Raw genomic sequence first — 23,141 nt, 5'->3', positions numbered from 1 at the left:
GTCATGTTAGGAACACCTCAGTACTACGTATTAATATTTCAAACTCTGGGCATTTTGAAATTTCTATATATCTTCATACCGCGGCTTCATAGCAGTCGGAACAGTAAGCTTGCAGGTGGCAAGATGCAGAAAGTGGATGCCACGGCACATGGGTTTGGAAAACGTGAGACGGCGTCTGAAGAGAAAAACACGAGAGGGGGCTTTTCTTTTTCTTTCTTATTCTATTGAAGAGGTGACAATGCATCAGGTTTTGTGAGCGCATGCTCCTCCAAGACAAGCGTTGCCTAACAACAGAGGCGCATCACTTCCTTCTTTTGCTCTTCTTTCTGTACACCTTTCTTCCGTTCTTCTTTCTGTGGCCGTACTAGCTACGTGGGCAGAGAAATGTAACCACTGTGCTTGCTCTTGTGCTTTGGAATAGTGAGATGTCGGGCTCGAGCAAGACGGTTACAGTGTCCACGACAAAGAATGTGAAACACAAACAAACAAAAAGAAACATTGCTCTTTGGAGATAACATGGAGCCTCCTCTTTGTCAATGGTCTTCCCGACACCAGCGTCTCTTTTGTGCACCCCGCTTGTGGGGTGATGTGGGGTTCTCCTCTGTACTCTTGGGACAAAGGAACGACAACACAGTAGTGCAAACAATCACAAGGGCATTTATTGCACCTTTCTTAGATCAATGCCTGCTAGCCGAGTTGCTATCCACAAAACATGCCGATGGGCGTGCGACAAATCTAGAAGTCCGACTCACCGCGACCGGAAGCGAGCGAATATGTTCGCCCCATGCTGGATCCCAACGCCTGGTCGTTCGCGTGTATGGTCATGTGAATCGTGGCGCGTTCGAAGGCGGCCACGCGAGGTGATCTCGCAGAAGCATCGGTTGCTGCGCGCGCGGAATCTCCGCGCTGCTCGACGACCCGCCGGGGAAGAGGGTCGCTGCACGCGCGGCACGGCACGTCCGTGCTACTTGCTGTTTCGAATCCAAGAGAGCGCCTCGTCTTACCCGCACCCAAGTAACCCCGCAGCGGCGCGACACTCACGCCATCTTTCGCACCGTGCTTGTACCACTCCGACCGCGGCGGCCCACGCGGCGACGCCGCACAAAGGCGGGGGCTATGCAGGAAAACAAGATATCAGGGGACGCGCGAGAGTCGCGCATCCCCACACGCTCTTGCAATACGGTGCTTCAGTGGTGCATTGCGGTGGATAGTAGAAAATTGTAGCTGCCCAGGCTGAGAACGAACAGCGACCATTTCGTGGATAGCTTATGTGGTGACAGCTGTTGAAGTGATGGGTTGACGGGTGGAATGGTTCATGTTGGGGCTTTCAATATAATTTCAACGAACATTTTGCCACGGTCCCTTGAAATTTGTTATATCGAGATTTCACCATAGCATGTGCTTCAGTAAGTACAATTTCATTTTTTTTTCTATTCTGTAATAAGAACAAAAAAGCATATGATGATGAAAACAATGCGACAAAAAGAATGCAAAAAACTTAGAAACTCATATATGGCCGTCAAGGAAAAGCAACTTTCCAAAGCTAAAAGCTGTGGTGCAAGAATGTGAAGTTGAGCTAGTTGGTCAAGCATCAACGTTATAAATAACATTGCTAGCTGTTGGACCACAGGAAGATGCAAGAGCTGGTTGTTAGTGACTCTGTTTTCCATATTTGCTGTGGCTTGCAGCAGGTCCCAGAGGTGGTGTGTTTTCTGTAGGAGACAGAAATATATTTGCAGTAAAATAAGGAACAGAAAGTAGTTAGACTTGTCTAACAGCAAAAATCAGAATGATGAAATTGAAGATGATAGAATAAAATAAAGCAAAGCTGTGATATCCACTCCTTATCTGTGAAAAATAGAGAGTTCATTAGAGATTAACTTACAATTATAAAACAGCTCTGCAGGAGCCTGAACTGCCAGAGACTTACAGGTTCTAACAGTGTGGCTCTACTAAGTTCAGCACTCTATCCGTGTGAACTCTATACGGCATTTTCAAAGAGTGGCATCGTGTCACATGTATTCCAGTGGCAACAGGAAATAGTGTACTTACACAGACACGGCTGGTGCTCTCCAAAACATGTAGAATCAGAGTGGCTTTCAATAAGAAGCAGCATTCACCGTGCATTAATGGCCAGATGCAAAAAATTACAATATTACGCATTGTTATGCAAAGTACAATATTCTATAAACAGGAGAGCACCCTCTGCAATACATCTTGCTGGAAAGGTTTGCAGTGTCTCGGCCATATCAAAACAATTTCTTTAGTGGAGATGATTTCCTTTGATTTCTTGTGATGGCATGCAGAATGCTTATGGCTTCAGCACAGATTATTTCCTGCAAAACCACAAAGTTGCAAAGGCACCTTGATATCCTTAAGAATAGGAGCCATCATGTATTTGCCACAAAATTGATCCATAGGCGGCAGTGCCATTAACACATTAGTGTGGGTTGGCAGTCAGTGGCATGCATTGAACTGTGCATAGCAGCACTTTGCTCTGAGTGAGTATTGCAGAGGGCTGATGGTATGGAAATAAAATGTTCTGACTGCATTGGTAATTTATTTCCCTGCAGTGCCACACTCTTGCAGGAAACGTGCAGAACATTCCTATTATAAATGAACCTGTATTCTTATTCCAGTTAAGCTGATATAACAAAGTCGATAAAATTGGCAGCTTGCTTTGTTTTACAGTCGACCTCCGTTATTTCGACCCTGATGGGACCGACTAAATGGATTGAATTATCTGATAGGTCGGATTAAACAAAATGCACAAGAAATGTCAAAACATGCCACCGATTCATTTGGCAGTATTTACCAGAATCTAACACACCAGAATCAAATGAGCGCCCATCTTTTATCTGTTCAAAGCGAAAATTTACATTTAAAAACAGTAAATCTGCTGACCAAAGTAGATATGTTAACATGCATCCAATTATTTAGCAGGAAAAATGTGTGTTGCACACTGGCAGCCGGTTTCCTGAAGTCAGCTTTGCAGCACAGGTTTTAACACGATAGCATTAAGGGATCCGTGTCGCAGAAAATCCAGCGTCGGCGTCCCGCATCCAGTGTCGACCATTGTTTCGGCAAAAATCATTTCGAACCACGCATGCCCAACCACACAGGCCCTCCATGTAACACCAGGAAGTTACTGAAATAATTAAATTTGTCACGGTAAAATACGTCACAAAAATCGGATACTACGACTTTCACACAACCTACAGACACGATAGCATCGGATTGCAATTTGAATATGTGAAAAAACATAATTCCGTTACGCGGAAACTCAAAACAGAAACCACTTTTCCAGCGTTTCTACCATTCATAGACCGGCCATCGCCTCAAAGGCCATAGAGTGGCATGCCTGGTTCCTTGAAACACCTCAAGATGGCACTCGCCTCCGCCTCACCACAGCCCACGCAACAGGCCGCATTTCTACCAGAAAGCTCACCTTTGTACACAGCATTTGTGGTCAGCGTTTCTCAGTAAACATTACAGTTATATGAGCTGCAGTTGCCGGACAGCGTGAGAAGCAGTTGGGGATCTTTGAATGCTATCGCATTCCACTCTTAAGGGGGCCCCTTACCAGGCTGGCCATTTTGAGCTGACAAGCGCAGAGCATACAATGCGCGATAATGGTTGTGTCTGTAAAGTATTGCATCGCTACGTGCTGCAGAAAGATCTGAAATTTCAAACTGCATGCTATTTTCCCTTCTCCTCACGGCCGTCACGCTCCAAGCTGGAGGATGACGTGCACGTGTTAGTGCACCTACGTACACGTACTTGCTGTGACGTCGCTCGTGGTGACACGTGACTTCGAAAATTATTCTAGGCAACATCTGTTATTTGCGTAATATGTTGCTTGAATGATGAGTTAAAGCTTAGAGAAATAATAAAACACACAAACGGAATGTCTGCATGTTTTTGTTTTGCTTCGCACCTAGGCAAAAGAGATGTACTTCCGTTTCGTCTGCTTGTTCCCACATCGTGCAGTCACGCACACAGACACTGAAACTATGTCATTTTCTATCGTGTTCCAGCGCGGGATCATGCTCTATGAACTGCTTGTGTCTGCCTCGGTATTCGTGTAGTACTGACTTATACTGCTAGTGAGGTGTCCTCGTGCACAGCGTGCAAAGTCATGCTCTGCGCAAAACAAGACCAACGCAACAGCTCGCGCCGGAGATTGTCATTGGAAATGCGCCGCGCCACCAAAAAGTCAGGAGAAAAGAATTAATGAAGGCGGGGCCTGTGACGCGTGCATCACGCCATCCTCGAGGTCCTGTATAGGAGAATGCAGGGAAGGAATTTCGCTTGAAGAGGCTAGGCGGAGTAAGTGGGGAGAGTGTCTCAATTGGCGGTGGAGCTCTCCTCCTGAAATCATGGGTTCGTGTCCCTGAAATATTTCTTTCTCGGCTAGTAATGGTCCGATTTGAAAAATTTTTGCAGCAGAACGCCACCTAGAGGTAGCGGACACGTAACAATTTCCAGCGTATAACTAAAATTTGCTATGGGACCTAGTGAGGGGCTCTTTAAAAGCAATGAGTAAAGATCTTCTAAATTGTTAGTCAGCTTTGCCGCAGTACATTCATGTTATGCAGAAAAGCATATCAACGCTGCAAAGGCGGTTTTGGTTTCGTATTCGATTGCACCGCACAGGCAATTTTCGGCCCAATTTTCTTAAAATAAGAAAAAGAGAGCATGCATTAAAATCGTGTAAGGGCCGTAAACAGAGATTGTGAGCAACGGTTATTTCTTAAATATCTTCCTAGGGCAGGCCAAAAATAGGCGTATTCGATTAGAGATTTTTTAAAAATCCTTGTTCAGTGCATTCGCTGTCTCCTAAGCTCTGCTGAGATGGACACTGCCACTAAAGGGGTCACTATTGAGGTCACCATAGGGGTCAAGCATGCTGACTTACCAAGTTTGAATTATCCCACAAAGGCCAATTTTAGGATTGAAATAAAAAAAGTTGAGGCCCATAGAAAAGCATAGGTGCCAGCTAGGACCTTCATTCAGGATTGAATTAACTGAAAAATGAAATTAACTGTTGTCAAAATAACGGAAGTCTACTGTACCAAAATTTAGTATACACTTAAACCTCGATACAACGAAGTCAGTAAAATTGGCAATTTGCTTCGTTATATTGAAATATTGTGGTATTGAAATTTGACCTTTTATGCAAATAAGTACAGTCTATCGATTTTTCTTACTCGGAGGGGCTGCAGAATTTTCCGAATTATCGCGCAATCGAAAAAAGCAAATATGAATGAGAAAACAATTATTTTCGATAAATTTGGGAGTCAGTGACGAATGATACAGTTTTATGCCACGTACATTGACGATATCTTGACATCGACAGCACGAATTAAAAGAAGCCAGCCACGCTTTCGTGTGCACTCCGCCCCCGCGGCTAATAGCATCGGCCTCAGCGGGCCGATACTATCAGGAAAAGCGCTGGCAGCGGGGAGCGAATGCTTTGTCTGCCTCTCACTCCAGCAGGTCACCAAAACTCGAGGTTATGCAACCTCCAATACTAAACACACGGAAGCCACGCCGTCTCGGCACGCCCACTCTTTGCACTCGCTGTAGATTACCTCTAAAGCAGGGTGCGCGTATGCGCTCAGCCGCGTGTCCGCCTTCAGCGTGTGTGAAGTCCGCCTCTACTTGCACCAGTGCCGCGGTGCTCCCACTGCGGGTGCTATGTGAAGCTCTACCATAGCGTTACACAGAAGTTTCATGACCAGGTAAAAAGTATTAAAAGACCCTGACAGTATCTTCACATCGGCGATACAGAGCGAAGTCACCCACACTTTCACGTCCACTTCACCATCATGGCTGATAGTGTTGCCCGCAGTGGGATGACACTATCATGAAAAGCGCCAGCAGTGGGGCGAATTCATCTGTCTCTCGCTTCATGGGGTCTCCAAAACTTGAGATTACGCAAACTCCAGTACTAAATGCGCGCAAGTACAGTGTGTATGATGCTACACCACCTCTCCATGCACACTCTTTGCGCACATGGCAGATTACCTCAAAATTTGCAGTTGAATTAACTGAGAAATTGAATTAACCGGAGTTGTTTTAACAGAAGTCTACTGTGTTGAGGTTTAACTGTGCAGTGAAGTTAAATTAACATGTTAATACACACTCTATTTTGCCACTTGTAAGGATACATATGCATATTTTTTTTATATTTCTCTGTGAAACAGAAAGCATTGCTAAGTTCACTTAAGCAAGCTAAAAACAGCAACCAAGGAATGGAAACTAGCAGCTTATAAATTCTTTGTGAGGCCCACTCTAGAATATGCATCTGTCGTATGGTCACATCACTGCACATCTGACATATCAAAGCTCGAGGCTGTGCAGAAGAAAGCTGTTAGATTTATTTGCCACCAGTATGATCACAATTTCTCCCCTTGTCTGCATGCTGGCCTGTGTGGGGGTACCCTCTGCGTGTGTCTAGGGCTGAAGGCGAGCTCCCGATCTAGCCACACACAGTGATTTGGTGGTACTCCCCAACTCGTAGCGCGTGTAGTTGCAACTACGTCAGGTTCAAACGAATTAGGCAACTAGCGGTGTCAGCTCTAACAAAGGTTATTGCTACAAGCAATAAGGAGCACTTGCAGAGGGGAGTACACTCTGTAATGAGTGATAAATAGGCTTGCCTCGTTGTCTGGGATAGTCAGGCAAACAGAGTCACTCACTGGTTGCAGCAGGTATTCCTATCCAACAGGTTGGGGTGCCATGGAGAGAGGGCTTGCCCTGGTGATGCTGTTTTATGCCCTTTGACCTGCAATGCTGAATGCTTCTGTGCATGGTCAAAATATGCAGACCAACATTTTTGAACTGTTCTAAAACCCCAAAACAGACAGTGTTTAGAGGACACGTATGTTGTAGATGCACATGTAAACACATAGCGGTTAGCAGACACGAGGTGCAGTCCACACCTTGCGTGGCTCAGCCAGCGTCTGCCAAGCAGCAACTCCACTTGATCTCGAGGCCAATGCATCACGTGGAATAAAACCTATATGTTTATGATGCTGAAAGGAAGCACTTCATCATAAGGTCTACATTCATGTGTAGTATAGACAGACATACTTTATGCATTCATGCATTTTGTATACCCTTTCATATAATCGCCACTCATTCCACTGTTCCAACTGTAATGGAATCCAGAATAATGTCAACCTTAGCGTATATCATTTTAGGAAGTCACCAGTGTACACAATGAGCATAAACCTAAGCAGTGTGTCTTTTATGCTTTGTGGCTTTGTTTCTCCTAAGCCACAAGGCATAGGCCTGATTCATAAAGCTGTCATTTGCCCCTTTCTGTCGCTGTCACGACATCAGCGTCTGTCAGGACAGAGCATTTCCTCGGCAGTTTCTTTTAAAAAAAATTGGTTGCTAACGAGGTTAAGAGCATTAATCAGCATCGCCGACATTCCCTTATTGAGGAATAACCTGCTAGGAAACGCTCTCTCCTGATGGACGCTGGTGCTGTCTTAGTGATGGTGACGAGGTGGATGACAGTTATATGAATCAGGTCTTAGTGTCACCTTGATTGCACCTGTCATGCTTCCGCTGACTTTATCATCTAAAGTGCCTTCCTTGCTCTAAGTGCACTGCTTTGCCAGCTCTGACAAGCCTGTTCTTATCTCACCTTGCAGGGGGCATCTATATGGACAGTGATATTTGTGGGAGTGACACAGGAACCCTCTCTCTGGCGGGAGGAACATTGGGGCCAAAGACTGAGGTGGATCGGCGTACAAAGAAAAAGTGGGTTTCTCTTGTGCTGTCTTTCACTATTTCCCATGAACATTTTCTTGGTTTGCCATATAGGATTGCTGAAGGAAAAAAAACACTAAGTCAGGCTGAGAAGCTGTGTTATTACTCTTTTGTGGCTGTCTCAGCAATCATTTGGCAATAAAATCTCAATATTTTAGCACACAAAGCTATATTTGGCTGCTGAATTTTCCTTGTGCCTCAGCTCTGACATTGACAACTTCATTGTTCAACATCGCACTCATTGCAAATCCTTGCAAATCTAGATTTTGTTTTCTGCATGAAGTACTAAAAATGAGTAAAATTTAAGTGGCTATATGAAAAAAAAGTAAATATTTTATGTTACAATGCATCATTTAATAAGATGCCTGGTAGCCTGAAATGAGCCAACTTTGGCCAGCTTTTGGCACGTTCTGTAACATCACAGATAGCTGCTCTAGGAATTCAATTATGGCCTTGCCAGCCACCGTGTACTTTCCTCTCTCTTTCTCATATGCTGAACCTCTGTCTTGGTTAACGTGATTTGTAATCTGTAATTTGTAAAAAGTGTAATCTTCTAATGCAACTTTGCTTTTTGCTCTTAATCACTGTCCTAAAATTTGGTCTTGTCAGTAGATTTTAAAGTTTTCTTTTTTTATTAAGTCTGTAAAATTGCCTTTTTTTTTTTTTACAAGTGTGTCATTATGCATTTTATTCTAGAGGCAACAAAGATGCACTTCTGTTTTGTACAGTCAAACCTTGATGACAGACTTTTTGCAGGGATGCAGAAAGATAGTGCAAGAGGTAAAATGTAAGACCTAGAAAGCCATCAAAATAATGTTTGCAGTTTAATTTGTAAATAATTTATTTCATCAAGTTTATCAGTTAGAACCTTGAAAATATATCACAAGCTGGCATTATTGGCATCTATCATTGCTAACTGGCACATGCTTCTGGCTTTCATGCACATGTGGTATGATACCAACTTGCTGAAGGCAACAGTGATGTCAATTTTAATGCCTTGAGTAGCTGATTTCTCGCGGCAGCCATGATTGGCACATCCTTAGAAAGCTTGCACATGTGTAAATGTGTGCTCTCATAAGAAGGTATTTTTGTACATACTGCAAGTTCTGTAGTATTGCCTTTTGACACCGCTGTATTGTCACTGTCTCATCCGGAATGCAAATTAGAATGCACAAATTTATGGAATGGTGACGTATAAAAGCATGAATTTGCTAGATTGGATCTTCATGCTGGTGTTCTAGTAAGGCAAGAAAACTGCGAGAAAAATGCAAGTGGTTAAATTTCAGTGGGATTTTGCTGTGCAGTTGGCATTAAAATCTTATGGACCGCAGTATCTGAGAAAACAGTTGGATTTTTGAACAGTTTGTAATTTTATGCAGTAAAACAGTACAACACTATAGTCAAATAAACTGGCATTCATCTAATGTTCAAAAGGAAATTGAAGTTTGACAATGTACTGCCCTCACCTGATGAGTTTTCGTCGAACATTAAGCTAAAGTACAACACTATGTGTTTCACATATACTAGTACAGGCTTAAAATCTGTATGCCAGGCTGTGGAAATATTCAGCTTTTTCTCTTCCCCACTGTTCATAAACTTTTGACGCCAACTGTGCATGAACCTGTGAGACTATTCTGGTCTTAGTTTTGGGCAAAGAGATTGTCGCACTTGTGCGCAGATTGTTTATACGTTGGCTTTCTTTACAGGCACGAGCTATTGGCAGAGGCAATGAAAGCAGGCACCCCATTTGCATTATGGAATGGGCCCACTATTGTCGCTTGGCTTGAGGTAAGCGCCCACTTCTCGGGTCCTTTTTACTTGGGTTTTTTTACTTGGAGGCCAACGTGGCAAGTGTACAGATGTCTCTTGATGTGTCGCCACCAGTTCGATTATCACATTGAGTAGCAAACAAATGCAGGGATCGGATTAGCTTACTTAATTTACTTGCTGTGGTGCACTTGTTACAAGGCCTAATTGTATGTTGAGCCAAAGGTATACGGCCTCAAAGCATCATACTTATTATGGCACTGCCAGGAAAAATGCTGTTCGCAGTTGTGGATTTGTCAAGTCTCGAGGCTGGTCTCAGATCTTTTTGTCCATCATGGGCTTGAGTTTTGCTTAACCATGTGAGATACTGAATAGTATGAACTAAATGTTACATTTTGAAAATTAATTTGATTTGCCTTACTTGTATAGCTTATCGATTCATGAGAATTAAGGCTTCAAAAGTAACTACAGTGAGACCCAGATTATTTTTTTTTTACTTTTGTGATATACAACATTCTAATACAGTCGATGCTCCTTACACCACACTGTGGTAATGCTTACAGCAGATGGTCAAATGGTTGAATTGCAAGCAGCTGCTTGCGAAAGTACCTCTCAAATTGAGCGCCATGTGACCAAGAGCAACCACCTCAGAAGTGGAGCAGCATCATGTTCTGTTTAAAGTCCAAGTGCGATAAGAGCCTATGGCGCTTTGCACCCTATATTCTTTGGGTGTGAGCAAAAGCGTGCGAGGGTGATCTGAGGAAGATTGTGGCTCAGTCTTTCTGCGTGAGAAAAGGGAAAGGAGGGAGGGCAGCGAGCTTGTGGAAATGCGATCAAGCGCACAGGAGAGTAGCTAGAGTAGCCAGGTGTAGGAAGTGGGGTCAGGTTGGCGTGCCTCTCCTTTTCTAGCTTCGTGGCAGCTAAGCTAAACCGCGGCCTGTGCTCCCTGTTTTAGAGGTCATCTGCCACGTGTGCAAAGAGGGGCCATGCTGAGATGGTTGCATCATATGCGCTGTCTTCCTGCGCATTTAGTACTGGAGTTTGCATGTTGCATAATTTTGAGTTTCAGAGACGCATTGAAGCGAGAGGCAGAGGAAGCGTTTGCTCCCCGCATTTGTTCGACTGTATCACCTGCCTCGTAGTCTCGACGCGGTAAATAGCAGCCTATCTTTCTTTTTTTTTTGCGAATCGATGTGATGAGAAAGTAACTGTTTTCAAAACGATGGGTTTTGCCATTGTCGGGAGTTGTTTTTGAAGCACTGTATGCTACAGCTTCACTTCAAAACTGGTTAGGCCTAGAGGCACCCTTGGCACTTGCTTAGCACTGACCCGACAGTGGTGGACACTTACGGGGTTTTGGAAAGTAACAGCACTAAACGGACAAGGACTTAGGGAAAGAAAAACACGACACTGACACTTTGCCTAATTTCTGGTCCATTTAGCACTGTTATTTTCCAAAACATGAATCGCCACCAGCTCACCCAAGTTTCCCTTCTAGCATCGCCTAAGTAGTTGACACGAAAACTTACCGCCAGCAGGGTGCTGTGTGACACACTGTTGCGGGAAGCTTTCCACTAGTGTGTTCATTCCTTTAATAAGAAGCACATTTTTTTCAAATTCCACAAGCTGCCGGAAATAGTTGCTTGCATTGCACAGCCGCATGCACTAGTTGCGTGCAGTACACTGCTGCGCGTATGCATCACAGCAGCAAAGTATGTTGTATTTACACAGTCTAGAGAAAGTATGCTTAAAGAATTGGCAGTTGTAGAGGATAATCCATTACAGTGGCTCCATTAAAAGCAGAATTTGTCGCATTGGTAATATAGGCAGACAAGACTAAGTGATAAGAATAGTCTGTTATAACCAAAAGCATCTTGTATGCAGATCAATTGTAACAAACATGGACTGAACCCCTGTCATACAGGTAAATTTAGTGTCACTTCGAGCAAGTGCACTTAGTGTCATTCTGTGATGGCCAACAACCATGTCGGGGACGTATCAGAATGAAAATATCGCTATTTCTGCTCAAATTGGTGGCCAAATTAGCAGACGGCCGTCCAATCGAAGGCCAAATTACTATATTGCATAGCGGGCTGTAAGGTGTCCGAAATTTCAGTTGTCGTTATATATATAGAATTTATTGACCGGAAAGACAGAGGTCGACCTGAGCTAGTGCGTTCTAGTCTGCTACTCTGCACTGGGGAAGAGGGAAGGGGAGTGAAAGTACTGGGATGGATGATGACGATAAGAGAAGTGGTGAGTTGTCGTTATACATTATGTCTAGGGTACTAGTGGCAGTGCCACGGAGCTGTCGGAATAATCAAGTATGTCCAAATTATTTGTCAACGACTGTATCAGAAAATTTAACACAACTTTATGCTTACAAACTTTATGCATGAATATATGGCACATGCTCAGGATTCGCATTAAAGAATGTTGCTAGCTACCAAGTATGGTCTACCCTTATTGAAGGGGATGCTGAATTAGTACTCCAGCGCTGGTAACAAGAAAGGTCTAGAAATATTTTTTTTAATGACAGAATGTCTGTTGAATAGAATCAAGTGCTTCTTTTCAGTCTGCAGCTGAAGAAATAATGAAGTTATGTTGTTCTGAATGCCGGTGTTATTTTCAGTTTAATAGTGGGCCATACTGTGCTTGATATGGCAATCTTCGATTGCTTAGGAAGTTTTGCTTTCCAGATTTCTTCCAGGCAGCAGATGTGTTTTTCTATTGTTATGGCAGGTGGTTTCTGTGAGTGATGATCAGCTCTTTAAAGCCAGTCTGCAGGACATACAAAAGTGGGTACAGCCCATCATGTGACTTGACACGGATTCGTGCGGTCATAGTCACAGCATGGGTTGACCACAGTTGTTACTGACAGTAAAGAGTGGAAGCCTTTTTGTTGTCGGATTAGGCATCATTCACTGCCTCTTGTAGTTTCTCGATTCGGGGCCCATGACAAGTTAACACATATGGGTTAGACTGACGGCAATTGAAGCAGCGTTGCGTTCATCTGGCAACCAGCCAGCAACTATACCACAAGCACGCGTGCCAAGTTTATGTTTGCTCAAGCTTGTATATGGGCAGAAAGCTCTGAACTATATGTATGCACATGCATGAACACCCATATTTTATACAATCTGCATGCCTTCAGGTTGCTAATTGACCCTATCTTTACACATTTCCTTGTGCTTTTCATATGTGTTGCTTTTACAGCAAAGCTGCTAGCCTCTAGTTGGTTGGGATTTTTCATAGGCTCGTGCTCATCCAAAAACAGTACAAAAACTGGCCAAAAACTGGCCACGGCCACCTAGTGGCCGTGGCCAGTCCCAGTGGCCGTGGCCACCATCCCAGTTTACAACCCGCCTGTTGTAAACTGGGATAGCCCTTCTTTAGTTTGGAAAAAAACTGGAAAGTGAAACTTTCTATGCAGTAAATAAAAGATTGCCGCAAAACACAGAGCCACTATTAAACTGATAACCTTATTAGTACAGTTAAACCTCAATATACCAAAGCCGGTAAAACCGGCAATTTTCTTCGTTATATGGAAATTTCGTTGTATTGAAATTCAACCTTTCATTGAAGTAGGTACAGTCGCCAGTCTATGTTTATTACACGGAAAGGGACTGCAGAATTTTCGAAATTATCGGACAATTAAAAAAAAGCAAATTTAAATGACAAAACAATGTTTTTTTTTTTATGAATTCGGGAGTCAGCAACGAGTGATACGGTTTCATGCCACGTCGATGATATCTTCACATCAGCAGTAGGAATTTAGCAAAGTCAGGCACGTTTTCATGCGGAATCCGCCCAAACGGCTGATAGCGTTATCCCAGTGCGGGCAACACTATCATGAGAAATTCTGGCAGTGGAAACCGAATGCTTTGTCTGCCTCTCGCTCCAACGGGTCACCGAAACTCGGGATTACGCAACCCTCAATACAAAACGCACGGGAAGATGGCTTACATGATGGCATGCCATTTCGCCACGCCCTACTGTTTGCACATGTGGCAGATTACCTCTAAAGCAGGGTGCACGGCTGCGTATGCGCTCAGCCGTGCACCAGAAACCGTGATGTGCGCCATGCCCCCTCTGCCGTGTCCCCCACTTTGCCCCCTGTGCACGCTTGATCGCGTTACCGCGAGCTCCTCGCTCCCCTTCCCTCTTTCCCTTTGTTCGTTTGAGAAGGTGGCACTTGCGTCACGATCTTTCTTGTCTCACCCTCGCAAGCTTTAACTAGCACCCAAAGCACACAGCGCGCGAGTGCGATAGGATCTTATCCCAGTTAGACTTTATAGAGAATGTGATACGGCTCCACTTTGGCGGTGGCTCTTCTCGCGTTGCAGGCAATTTGAGAGGTGCGTTTGCGAAGAGTCGCTTGTAATTCAATCCTTTGACCATCTGTGTCTGCAGAAGTTTCCGTTTATTTTCTCTGTATATGTGGTGGCAGTGAAATTTCGCTATATTGAAATCGCACACAAGCACACTTCATTATAGGTAATTTCCAGACCTTCATATACTTGAACTGAGCTGGCACACTAATTTGATGTTTTGTTGAATAAGAGTGGACCGTGCTGTACAACATAATTTACTGGTAGCTTGCTACATTCTTGTTATGCAATGCTAGGAAACTCATGAGCATGTGAAGCACTGTGGTTCTTGCCCAAAATTTGTAAGCATTGAACTTTGTGAAAGTTTTGTGAAAATTTTGTGAACTTTGTGAAAAAGGTAAATTTTTCTAATATCCGAAATTTACCTTTTTTTTTCTTGATTCGAATTGCTGTTCAATTCGCAGTCTACTATTCTGTATTCACACACCCCTCATTAATTGCTTTGGTCAGTCCCATGGACCTGGACGAACTTTGTACTGGCAGAGATAGCACGCTCTTGAACACTGTGTGTCACCGAATATCCAGAATATTAAAAAAAACTTAATAGTAGATATTTGCGAATTGAATTATTCGAACATTCACTATTCTTATTTGTATGTTCTAATGTTCACACACCGCTATTTACTAGCCTTATGAATATCGTGCCAGATAGCAAACAATATGCTCCTCACAGTGGCTATTATGCTTGGGATCAGGTATTCAGCAGACCACCTAAAGTGGGAGAGAGTTTAACAACACATTGATAAGGGATTATGCGGGGAAGTTACATGTAGCATGTCTTTGCAGGATTGCACTGCTTGCTGACTGCCAGTAGAAGTACATTGTTTAGACTCGGAGGCCTGCTAATTCACAGTACTGGAAAGCCACATGTGTCTAGTTTATGTAGGAAAGCAAAGTACCAGTGCTCCATGATACTGCCTGAAGTTCTATATCTGTCAACAACCGTAGCAATTTTTATTTAGTGCAATTGTGCTTCTTCTTACATAGTATGCTCGCAGCTTTACTGGTTTCAGCTTAAATTGGGTTTGCCTGTAGTAGTAAGATGTCAAAATCTTCTCTACACACTATGCAGCTTTGGGTGGGCATGCCAGCATGGTATGTGGCGGCATGCCGTGCAAATGTGAAGAGTGGGGCCATCATGTCAGCGTTGTCAGACACCGAGATTCAACGCGAGATTGGCATCAGCAACCCACTTCACCGGCTCAAGTTGCGCCTTGCCATTCAGGAGATGGTTGCCCTTACCAGCCCCTCGGCTGCAAAGCCTGCTCGCACGGTAAGCCTCCTTCTCTGCTGTAAGTAACATTATTACTAGATTTCTCTCCCCTACCCTGAATTCTCTTGTTGTCGCTTGTTGCATATTGTTTTCCAGTGTCCCCGTTTCTTTAATGTGTGTTGGCCATGCTTTGTGCAGAGCCTGGCATTTGGAGAAATGAACCACGAGTGGATCGGCAACGAATGGCTGCCCAGCCTGGGGCTGCCCCAGTACCGGTCCACCTTCATGGAGTGCCTGGTGGACGCCCGCATGCTTAGCCACCTCTCCAAGAAAGACCTTCGGGTGCACCTAAAGATGGTTGACAACCTGCACAGGTGCGGCTATGTTGGGGTTTTCCAAAGTTGCACCTTACAATTGGCCATGTATAATTCACCCCCTGCTTTCCTCCGCCATTTTCACAAGCATGTCTATTTAACAAAATAAATTCAGGTTGCACTTTAAGTAAATAACAATAATAAAATAATTGCCCTTTACATGTGTTTTTTGGCTGCCTTCAGTAGAAACACCCATGCAGAATAGACATGCATGTTCATTACATTTGTTGCCCCATGTCAGTGTGCCCACGCCGGACATTATGGGTGCCCTGAAACACTTTTTGAATATAGTAAGAAAATGTTGCTTATCTGTAGATGAGGCTCTTGTGAACATGTGAGCCAAATATTATAGCACTGCATGCAGCTGGGAATTCACAGTCTTATGTCAAAAACAGTCAAATATTGATTGCACTCTCCTTTTGCTATGTCATCAGCACAGCTGCGACACAAGCAGTTAAGCAGCCCCAACAGGTATTGGCGGATTTGTGATCACAAGAACATCCTCAGCAATAGTATTAGTGCTAATCTTGAGTTAAATAAATGCAAAATGTATATGTCTGGAATCTCAAAAAATTCACCTACGGCTATAATATTCACTTGAAACTTTAGAGCAGATGTATATGTGTATCCGTTTCGCAATATATTTGCTGTCACAGACAATCTGTCTCGTGCAGCACCTTGCAAACGGAGCGAACTGTGGCACGACTGACTCACCAATCGAGAGATTGTGAGTGACAGTGCATGGGTGATATGTGGGCAAAATTCACAGCAGCCAATTCCGACAGACCTCCGTGCATTCAGCGCTTTGTTTCCATATATGGTATCGGCTGACACGCTCACTGCATGTCTTGTTAATGGCATCATTGGTGAACAGGCAATACATGCTACTTTAGTGCCATCTCGTAGCGATCGTCGTTGCAAAACACGTCTTGTGCGGCATTGCACTTTTCTTCTCATGCTTTCACCATACCCTCCTCCTCTGCTTTCCTCCTCACACTTTCTTTGCTATCGCTGTCTTTCATCTCCTGCTGCGCTCTGCATTTGCTTCTTCATCCTTCGTCGCAAACGTTCAACACAGGAACAGGCGCCTAAGAACTGCACTCTGAAAGATTAAAAAAGTATTTAATCTTTGCACCTCCGGTCTACACACGACAGTTGCACTTAGCTGCATTCGCTGGGCATGACTTCGTAGATCACACCGGTGAACTGCGTAGCATAGATACTGCAGCTGTCACAGGGGGGTGCAACGAGCCCTCTGGCCGGTAAGATGCTCTGAAAGCTGCACGCTCTGACATGACTCCAGGGCTTGGTAATGCGAGGCAGCTCGAGATCCCCATCTCCTATCGAGAGAGTGTCGCTCATGACTGAACCTGAAGTAGTATCATAGAGAGGAAAAAAAAAAAATGTATAACTTTTGAGTCAGGTCTCACTCTCTTGCCATCCCCCCTGTGTAGCTTCCAGCACGCTAGTGGAGACTAACGGAGAGAGAAAGTTGCAACAATGGTGCGATAACTACCTTTTACTCCGCTTATACTTGAAGGATTCCCAAAAAAATTTGTGACAGGATATTTGTGAGGCGACATTCTTTAATACTGAGGCCATTCTATGATTAATCAGAGAAGTGTTTCAAGGCTCCTTTAAAACTTGTGCAAGTTCACTGTCACAGCCAAATGTAGTAGTGAGTAACTGTTTGATCCACTCACCATGGTTGAGGGACGATGAATGTTGTTTAAACAGTGTGGTGCAGCCTGGCTGTAACATTGCACTAAAGTCAGGTAGATGGCAATTTTTCTTGTTGTAAAACTCCCTTGACCTTGCAGATCGTCATGGAAATTATTTGCTAATATGTAATGAAGCAGTTTGTGTCAAGATGCTGTTTTCAGTGCGCAATGCCTAGTGCGCACATAAAGTAGGGAATGTTGCATCTAAGGTACCTTTGGTAGCTCCAGATAATGAACTTTCTCATTTACTACGAAAAAGTGTGACAGTCAGCTATACAAAGCGCTTTTCTTCTTCTTCTTTTTCTTCTTTTCAGCTGCACCAATATTTTTAAATTGCCAGTGGCAGGTAGCACAATTCTAACTGTTGAGCTAAATTAGTCAATGAAGTGGAGCGCAATACTTGAACAATAAATCAATGTTTAATTGAACGATTAACATAATTATGCAAATGAACTTTTTATATAGTTACTTCACAGTGCATATTGCAATTTACAAATTGTAGCTGTTGAGTTTACAAGGCAAACCCACTTCAAACAAAGTCTTAGGAATACACCAGTTTCGAAATATTAATTTTCAAAGTATCTGACGAAATGCATTGGTGTTCCATTTACTTTCTTGCTTCAATGCATAAAACAGTGTTTTGTTTTTACAGCGAAGCTGAAAATGGCTGGCCGATTCGTCCGTCTGTCACCTGTACATTGAAAACTCCTCTGGCACAACCCCATGTGCATGCGTGAACAAAAAAAAAGAGAGAAGAGAGGTGCTGAATTGACTGTGTCAGTAGTGACGTCATTGCTCTCCGTTGCAGCCAAGCGTACACACAGCAGTTTCTTTCCGGCTCCGAAATAGGTAGGAAACGCATCATACATACTCCTGAGGAGCAGGCAGCTTTTCAGCAGCAATGCCGCGAGCAGAATCGGGAATGAGCTCATCTACGCTGTGCCAATGCTGCAGCCCGGGTACAAGAACAGGCTCTTGCAGCCGAGCGCAAGCAGCAACTGCATACCGAGGATCCGGCAGCCTACCAAGTCATCGTTTAATGAACTGTCAGGATAAACCCAGTGATAAAAACCGGGGCCGCAGGTTTCAGCTTCACTCGTTAACCATCTCTACAAAGTGCTTGGGCGTTTTTTTTTTTTTTTCAGTTAAGTGCCGCAACAGTGCATTTTTTCCACAAGTTTGACCGTGCAAATCTCTAAACTGTTGCTATCTTCAGAACTTATTCCCAAGTCGATATGCCTTGAAAACTGACTAGCTACAATTCCTAGATTTCAGTATGTGCTGTAAATTAATAACAAAAAGAACTTAATTTGTAAAATTTATTTAACTAGTCAATTCCGCATTTGTTTGCTCGTGGAACTAATATCTGCCTCATCGAGTAACTTAGTTCATTTAGTTTAGGGGTTAAAATTGTGTGATCTGTCACAGGCTTTTTTTAAAATTTGGTGCAGTTAAAAAAAACATCCTGTAGTATATCCCATTTCCTTGTTGTGGCCTTGTTCATTGTTGTGTAGCGAAAACTCTCGCAATTAACTACAGAACAATGTTGTTGATAAGTTTCATCTTGGTTATGTTTTCCAGGATCTTAGCACTGTATAATGCCAATACTGTTTAGTTCCAACAGGCTCATGTGCATTAGCTTCCTGTATGTTGCATTGTCCTTCTCAGTGACGGTACATCTCCAATGTGACTTCGTCTGTTGGCTACGCGTATCGTGATTGTCGCTTATCACCTTTGTAGACCATAACTTCGCCGCACCTGTCATGTGGCATGTCAGAATGACCATTGCCATGTTGAGATCTTTGCTGGTTGCCGATATCAACATAGCTCACGACATGGAAAGGGAAGACAAAGTGGACACAGACACATGGTGTCACTACAGACCCACATTCACAGACGCTGTCTTATTACTTTCAATACAAATAAGTTTTGCCTTATTTGTAGTGCTGCCTCAAGTGTTATCAGATAGATGTTACGTTTTTCTGACTCATGCTTTCTTTTTTTTCTTTGGTCCTTTAAACATGTATCAACGGGTTTCTGCTGTACTTTATCAAAGCAGTCAAGGCCAGGAAGCTTTTCTGGCTTTAGAAAAACCAGTAACTTCTCACATATATTTGCTACTTGCAGAACAAGTCTTCAATGCGGCGTGAGCTGTCTCAAGCGAGTCAACTATGACAAACAAGAGCTAGCAGAAAGGAGGAAAAACAGTGATAATGAAACAAAAGGCAAGTTGCTTATGCATGTGCTCAATACTTGGTCAGTGTTATTGCCAAGTATGTTTCATTGGCTAACGCTTTTGTGCATATAGTAACCTGGTAAAGGATTCCCAGGTGGAGAAATTAAATGTCATATAGCCCGAAACAAAATGCAACATTGGTGAAGATGCATATTTGGGGTTTTAAAGACGCAAAGTTAAAGAGTTCACTGGAGACATTGAGTTGGCTGTTGCCAGTGTGTTAGCTCATTATCGCCCGGGGCAAGGCTGCTGGTACAATTTGGTTAAGCTTTTCAGAATTATAGGCAAGGAAGGCCGTACAATTGTGAATAGGTGCACTTCACCTTGTGCTTAATTTCCCAATCGCATTTTGGTGTCTTTAACACTCAAAAACTTTATCGTTCAGTAGGTGTAAACATTTAGAAAGCAAACATCAAACAGGTCACAAATGGTGCGTGTGTTTGTTGTTGTTGTTGTTGGTTTATGTTTCAGCACGAGTAGGCTTCAATTTTTACCCGGGCTGTCAGTGTGCTGATATTCTTCTCCTGTTGTATCTTTCTGTTGTGCAGATGTGGTGGTGTGGTCCAATGAGCGGGTGATCAAGTGGGTGAACAGTGTAGGGCTGCGCGAGTACTCCAACAATCTGCTCGAGTCAGGGGTGCATGGAGGGCTCATCGCCCTCGACGACACTTTCGACCACTCCGCATTGGGCCTGGCTCTGCAGATACCTACACAAAACATTCAGGTGGGAGCAGCGGCAAAGCCTCACATACTTACTAAATTAAAGTAGTTAAACCTTAGCAAACGAACCGGGATATAATGAATTATTGGATATAATGAAGTAAACTTGGAAGTGCCTTTCACTGATATCACCATATAATGAATGCAGTCAACTTTTGTTAATTTTATCTGGATGGGACCAATGGAATTGATATAATTATCCAGGGGGTTGAATTAAAAAAGAGGCAAAAAAGCATCCAAACGTATCATTGTTTTTTTTGTTAGCACAGTTAAACGTCGATATAACGAAGTCGGTAAAATCAGAAATTTGCTTCATTATAAAGAATTTTGTTGTGTAGAAAGTAAACCTTTTGTGCAAATAAGTACAGTTGCCGATAAATTTTTCTTACACAGAAAGGGGCTGCAGAATTTTCCGAGTTATCGGGCAATCGGAAAAAGCAAATTTGATAAATTTGCTTTTTTTGATAAAATTTGATAAAAGCAGTTTGATAAATTTGAGAGTCGGCGATGAATGATAGGGTTTCATGCCATGGTATGTTGACGATATCATCACACCCGCGGTATAATTTAGCAAAGCCTACCATGCTTTCGTGTGTACTCCACCCCCACGACTTATAGTGTCGCCCGCACTAGGACGACACTATCGGGAGAAGCGCCGTTGTCAGGAGCTAATGTTTCATCTGCCTCTCGCTCCAATGGGTCATCGAAACTCGAGATTATGTAACCTCCAATAGTAAACAGGTGGGAAGACAGCTTACATGGTGCCACGGGTCTCGGCGCGCCCACTCTTTACACATGCCACAGATCACCTCTAAAGCATAGTGCACAGCTGCGTATGCACTCAGCTGCGCTTACAGCCACACACCAACACACTCCCCCTCCCCTCCCTCCCACTTCGCAAGCGTTTGATCACGTACTGCGAGCTCGCTCCCCTTCCTCTCTTTCCCTTTGCTCGTCCAGGAAGGCATCACTCATGAAGTCCCCATCTTTCTTGTCTCACCCTCACACCTAAAGCAGACAGTGCAAAGTGTGCGATGGGATCTTATTGCAGTTGGACTTTATGTGAAACATGATGCAGCTTTGCTTCTGTGGTTGCACTTGTCGTGAGGTGCGCAATTTGAGGTGCATTTGCTAGCAGCCGCTTGTAATTCAATCATTTTGGCCACCTGCATCCATGGAAGTTTCCATTTATTGTCTTTTCATTCATTTGCGGTGGTAGTGAAAGTTGGTTATATATTGAAGTAGCATACAAACACACTTCGTTTTGCTGAGGTTCTAAATACATGGTGTTCTATGGACAAGATGTTATTAAAAGTTGAATACTTAGTTATATTGAGATCTTAATTATGCACTTGAACCCACTTATAACAATATTCAAGTGCCATGAAAATTCCATGGTTGTAACCGATAATTTTCATAACCAGGTTACATGAAAAAATCAAAATAGGGGGACGGCAGAGCTGTTGTGAAACTATAATGGCATAATGGCATATAGAGGCTAGTGCCCCTCTCCACCACCTTCCTACATCCGGCTGCTGATTGTGTTCACTCATTTAACTGCTTCCTTGGTGCTCCGATCGCATTTAACTAGCTGCGGCTGTCGGTGTTAAAGAATGTCACTGCTCAAACAACTGCAAAGAGAGGTCACGGGTGGCAAGTGATATGCAAGCACCGCCGAGGCACTGCTTTAGTGGCTCCAAAAGGGGCCTTTTAAAAATTGCGAGAAGGCTGCCATGGCAGCCTGTCAGCCTGAGAAATACAGAAGAAACGCTGAGACAAGATCGCCACAGGCATCTCGCCGCATACTTCTCACTGGCTTGCACGAGAAGACCCTATGTCTGTCAGCCTTGCTTGCTTTACGCGAAGCTTGCAATCATCCTTCTCCAAGGCATCCAAGTGCTCCACGTAGTGTAGCGGAAGCTTCCTCGCGAAAACAAAGCACCAGAGGGACTGAATCAGTTGCTAGACTTCCTGTGAGGAAAATGTTGAGGCAGCCTGCCCTACCGCATCATTGCTGCCGTTGTCGCCATCGGTATCCAATCCAAGCACGTTAGCGGCAATCCCCTCATCAGTTAGATGCACTTAGTTTCCAAATCTATAGCCGTGCACTTTCTTTTCACCGGCAACGTCGTGCATTGCCAATGATCAGCGGGCAGATCAGCCATCTTCCGTTTCAGCGGTGAGTCAAACGAGGCTGGGAAACCATGCGGACAGGAACGATTTCGACACAACCAGTAAAGACAAATGCGAGTAATTAAGCTATTTGCAGAACTGTGCTGAATGAGGAGCCAGTGAGCAATCTGGGAGTAGCAGAGCTGGCGCGGTCCATTCGTGTTTGGAGGGGTGGAAGGGCGACAGGATAGAGGTGTGCAGAGAAGGCCAGAAAATGAGTGCAGGGCGGCTGTCAGGGCCGTCGTTCAGTAGCTCAAATTCGTTTTCTTTTTTTTTTCTTTTCAAGGATTTTGCATTTCACTACCTTTTGGCACAGACACCCAGCAGCCAGACTTCATCATTATAGCGATAATGCGGCATTTGGGCATTGTAGTGTGCGGGTTATTTCACCACAAAAAACATGCAAAAGTTGACGGTGCAGCAGCTTCTCATTGTTATAACCTATATATTGTTAAAACTGGTATCGTTATAAGTGGATTCAACTGTATTGTAGTTCGTTATATTGAGGTTTAACTGTATTTACACAATTTCAACACCCCCATATCTAATTTGGACCCAGGTTTTGTGGATTTGTAGCAGAAAACAGTGTGCACCCAAACATAATGTGCATCTGATTATATAAAAAAAATTAAGGTAGAAGTAGCATGCCTCAGATTTCGCCAATAGGAAATCACATGAAACTTGTACAGTTTAACTTCACAGAAAGGAAACTTATTTGCACTTACTGTTTATCGCCGGCAGTCTTAGACAGCTCTTTATAAT

General features: G+C 43.6%; 1 protein-coding gene across 2 annotated transcripts in view; it reads left to right on the top strand.

Moving 5' to 3' along the window:
• The window catches only part of Liprin-alpha (PTPRF interacting protein alpha), a 79,920-nt gene that overhangs the window by 41,061 nt on the left and 15,718 nt on the right, over window positions 1-23,141 (top strand). For both annotated transcript variants that reach the window (XM_065452728.1, XM_065452727.1), the window contains 6 exons: window positions 7,668-7,776; window positions 9,492-9,573; window positions 15,016-15,216; window positions 15,355-15,530; window positions 19,379-19,476; window positions 20,036-20,211. In XM_065452728.1, coding sequence (XP_065308800.1) covers window positions 7,668-7,776; window positions 9,492-9,573; window positions 15,016-15,216; window positions 15,355-15,530; window positions 19,379-19,476; window positions 20,036-20,211 — 842 coding nt within the window. The remainder of the gene's footprint in view (window positions 1-7,667; window positions 7,777-9,491; window positions 9,574-15,015; window positions 15,217-15,354; window positions 15,531-19,378; window positions 19,477-20,035; window positions 20,212-23,141) is intronic.

This window comes from Dermacentor albipictus, chromosome 3 (assembly GCF_038994185.2).
Source record: "Dermacentor albipictus isolate Rhodes 1998 colony chromosome 3, USDA_Dalb.pri_finalv2, whole genome shotgun sequence".
NCBI lineage: Eukaryota > Metazoa > Arthropoda > Arachnida > Ixodida > Ixodidae > Dermacentor > Dermacentor albipictus.
The sequence above is the reverse complement of the archived record's forward strand: the minus strand, read 5'-3'. Positions and strand labels throughout refer to the sequence as shown.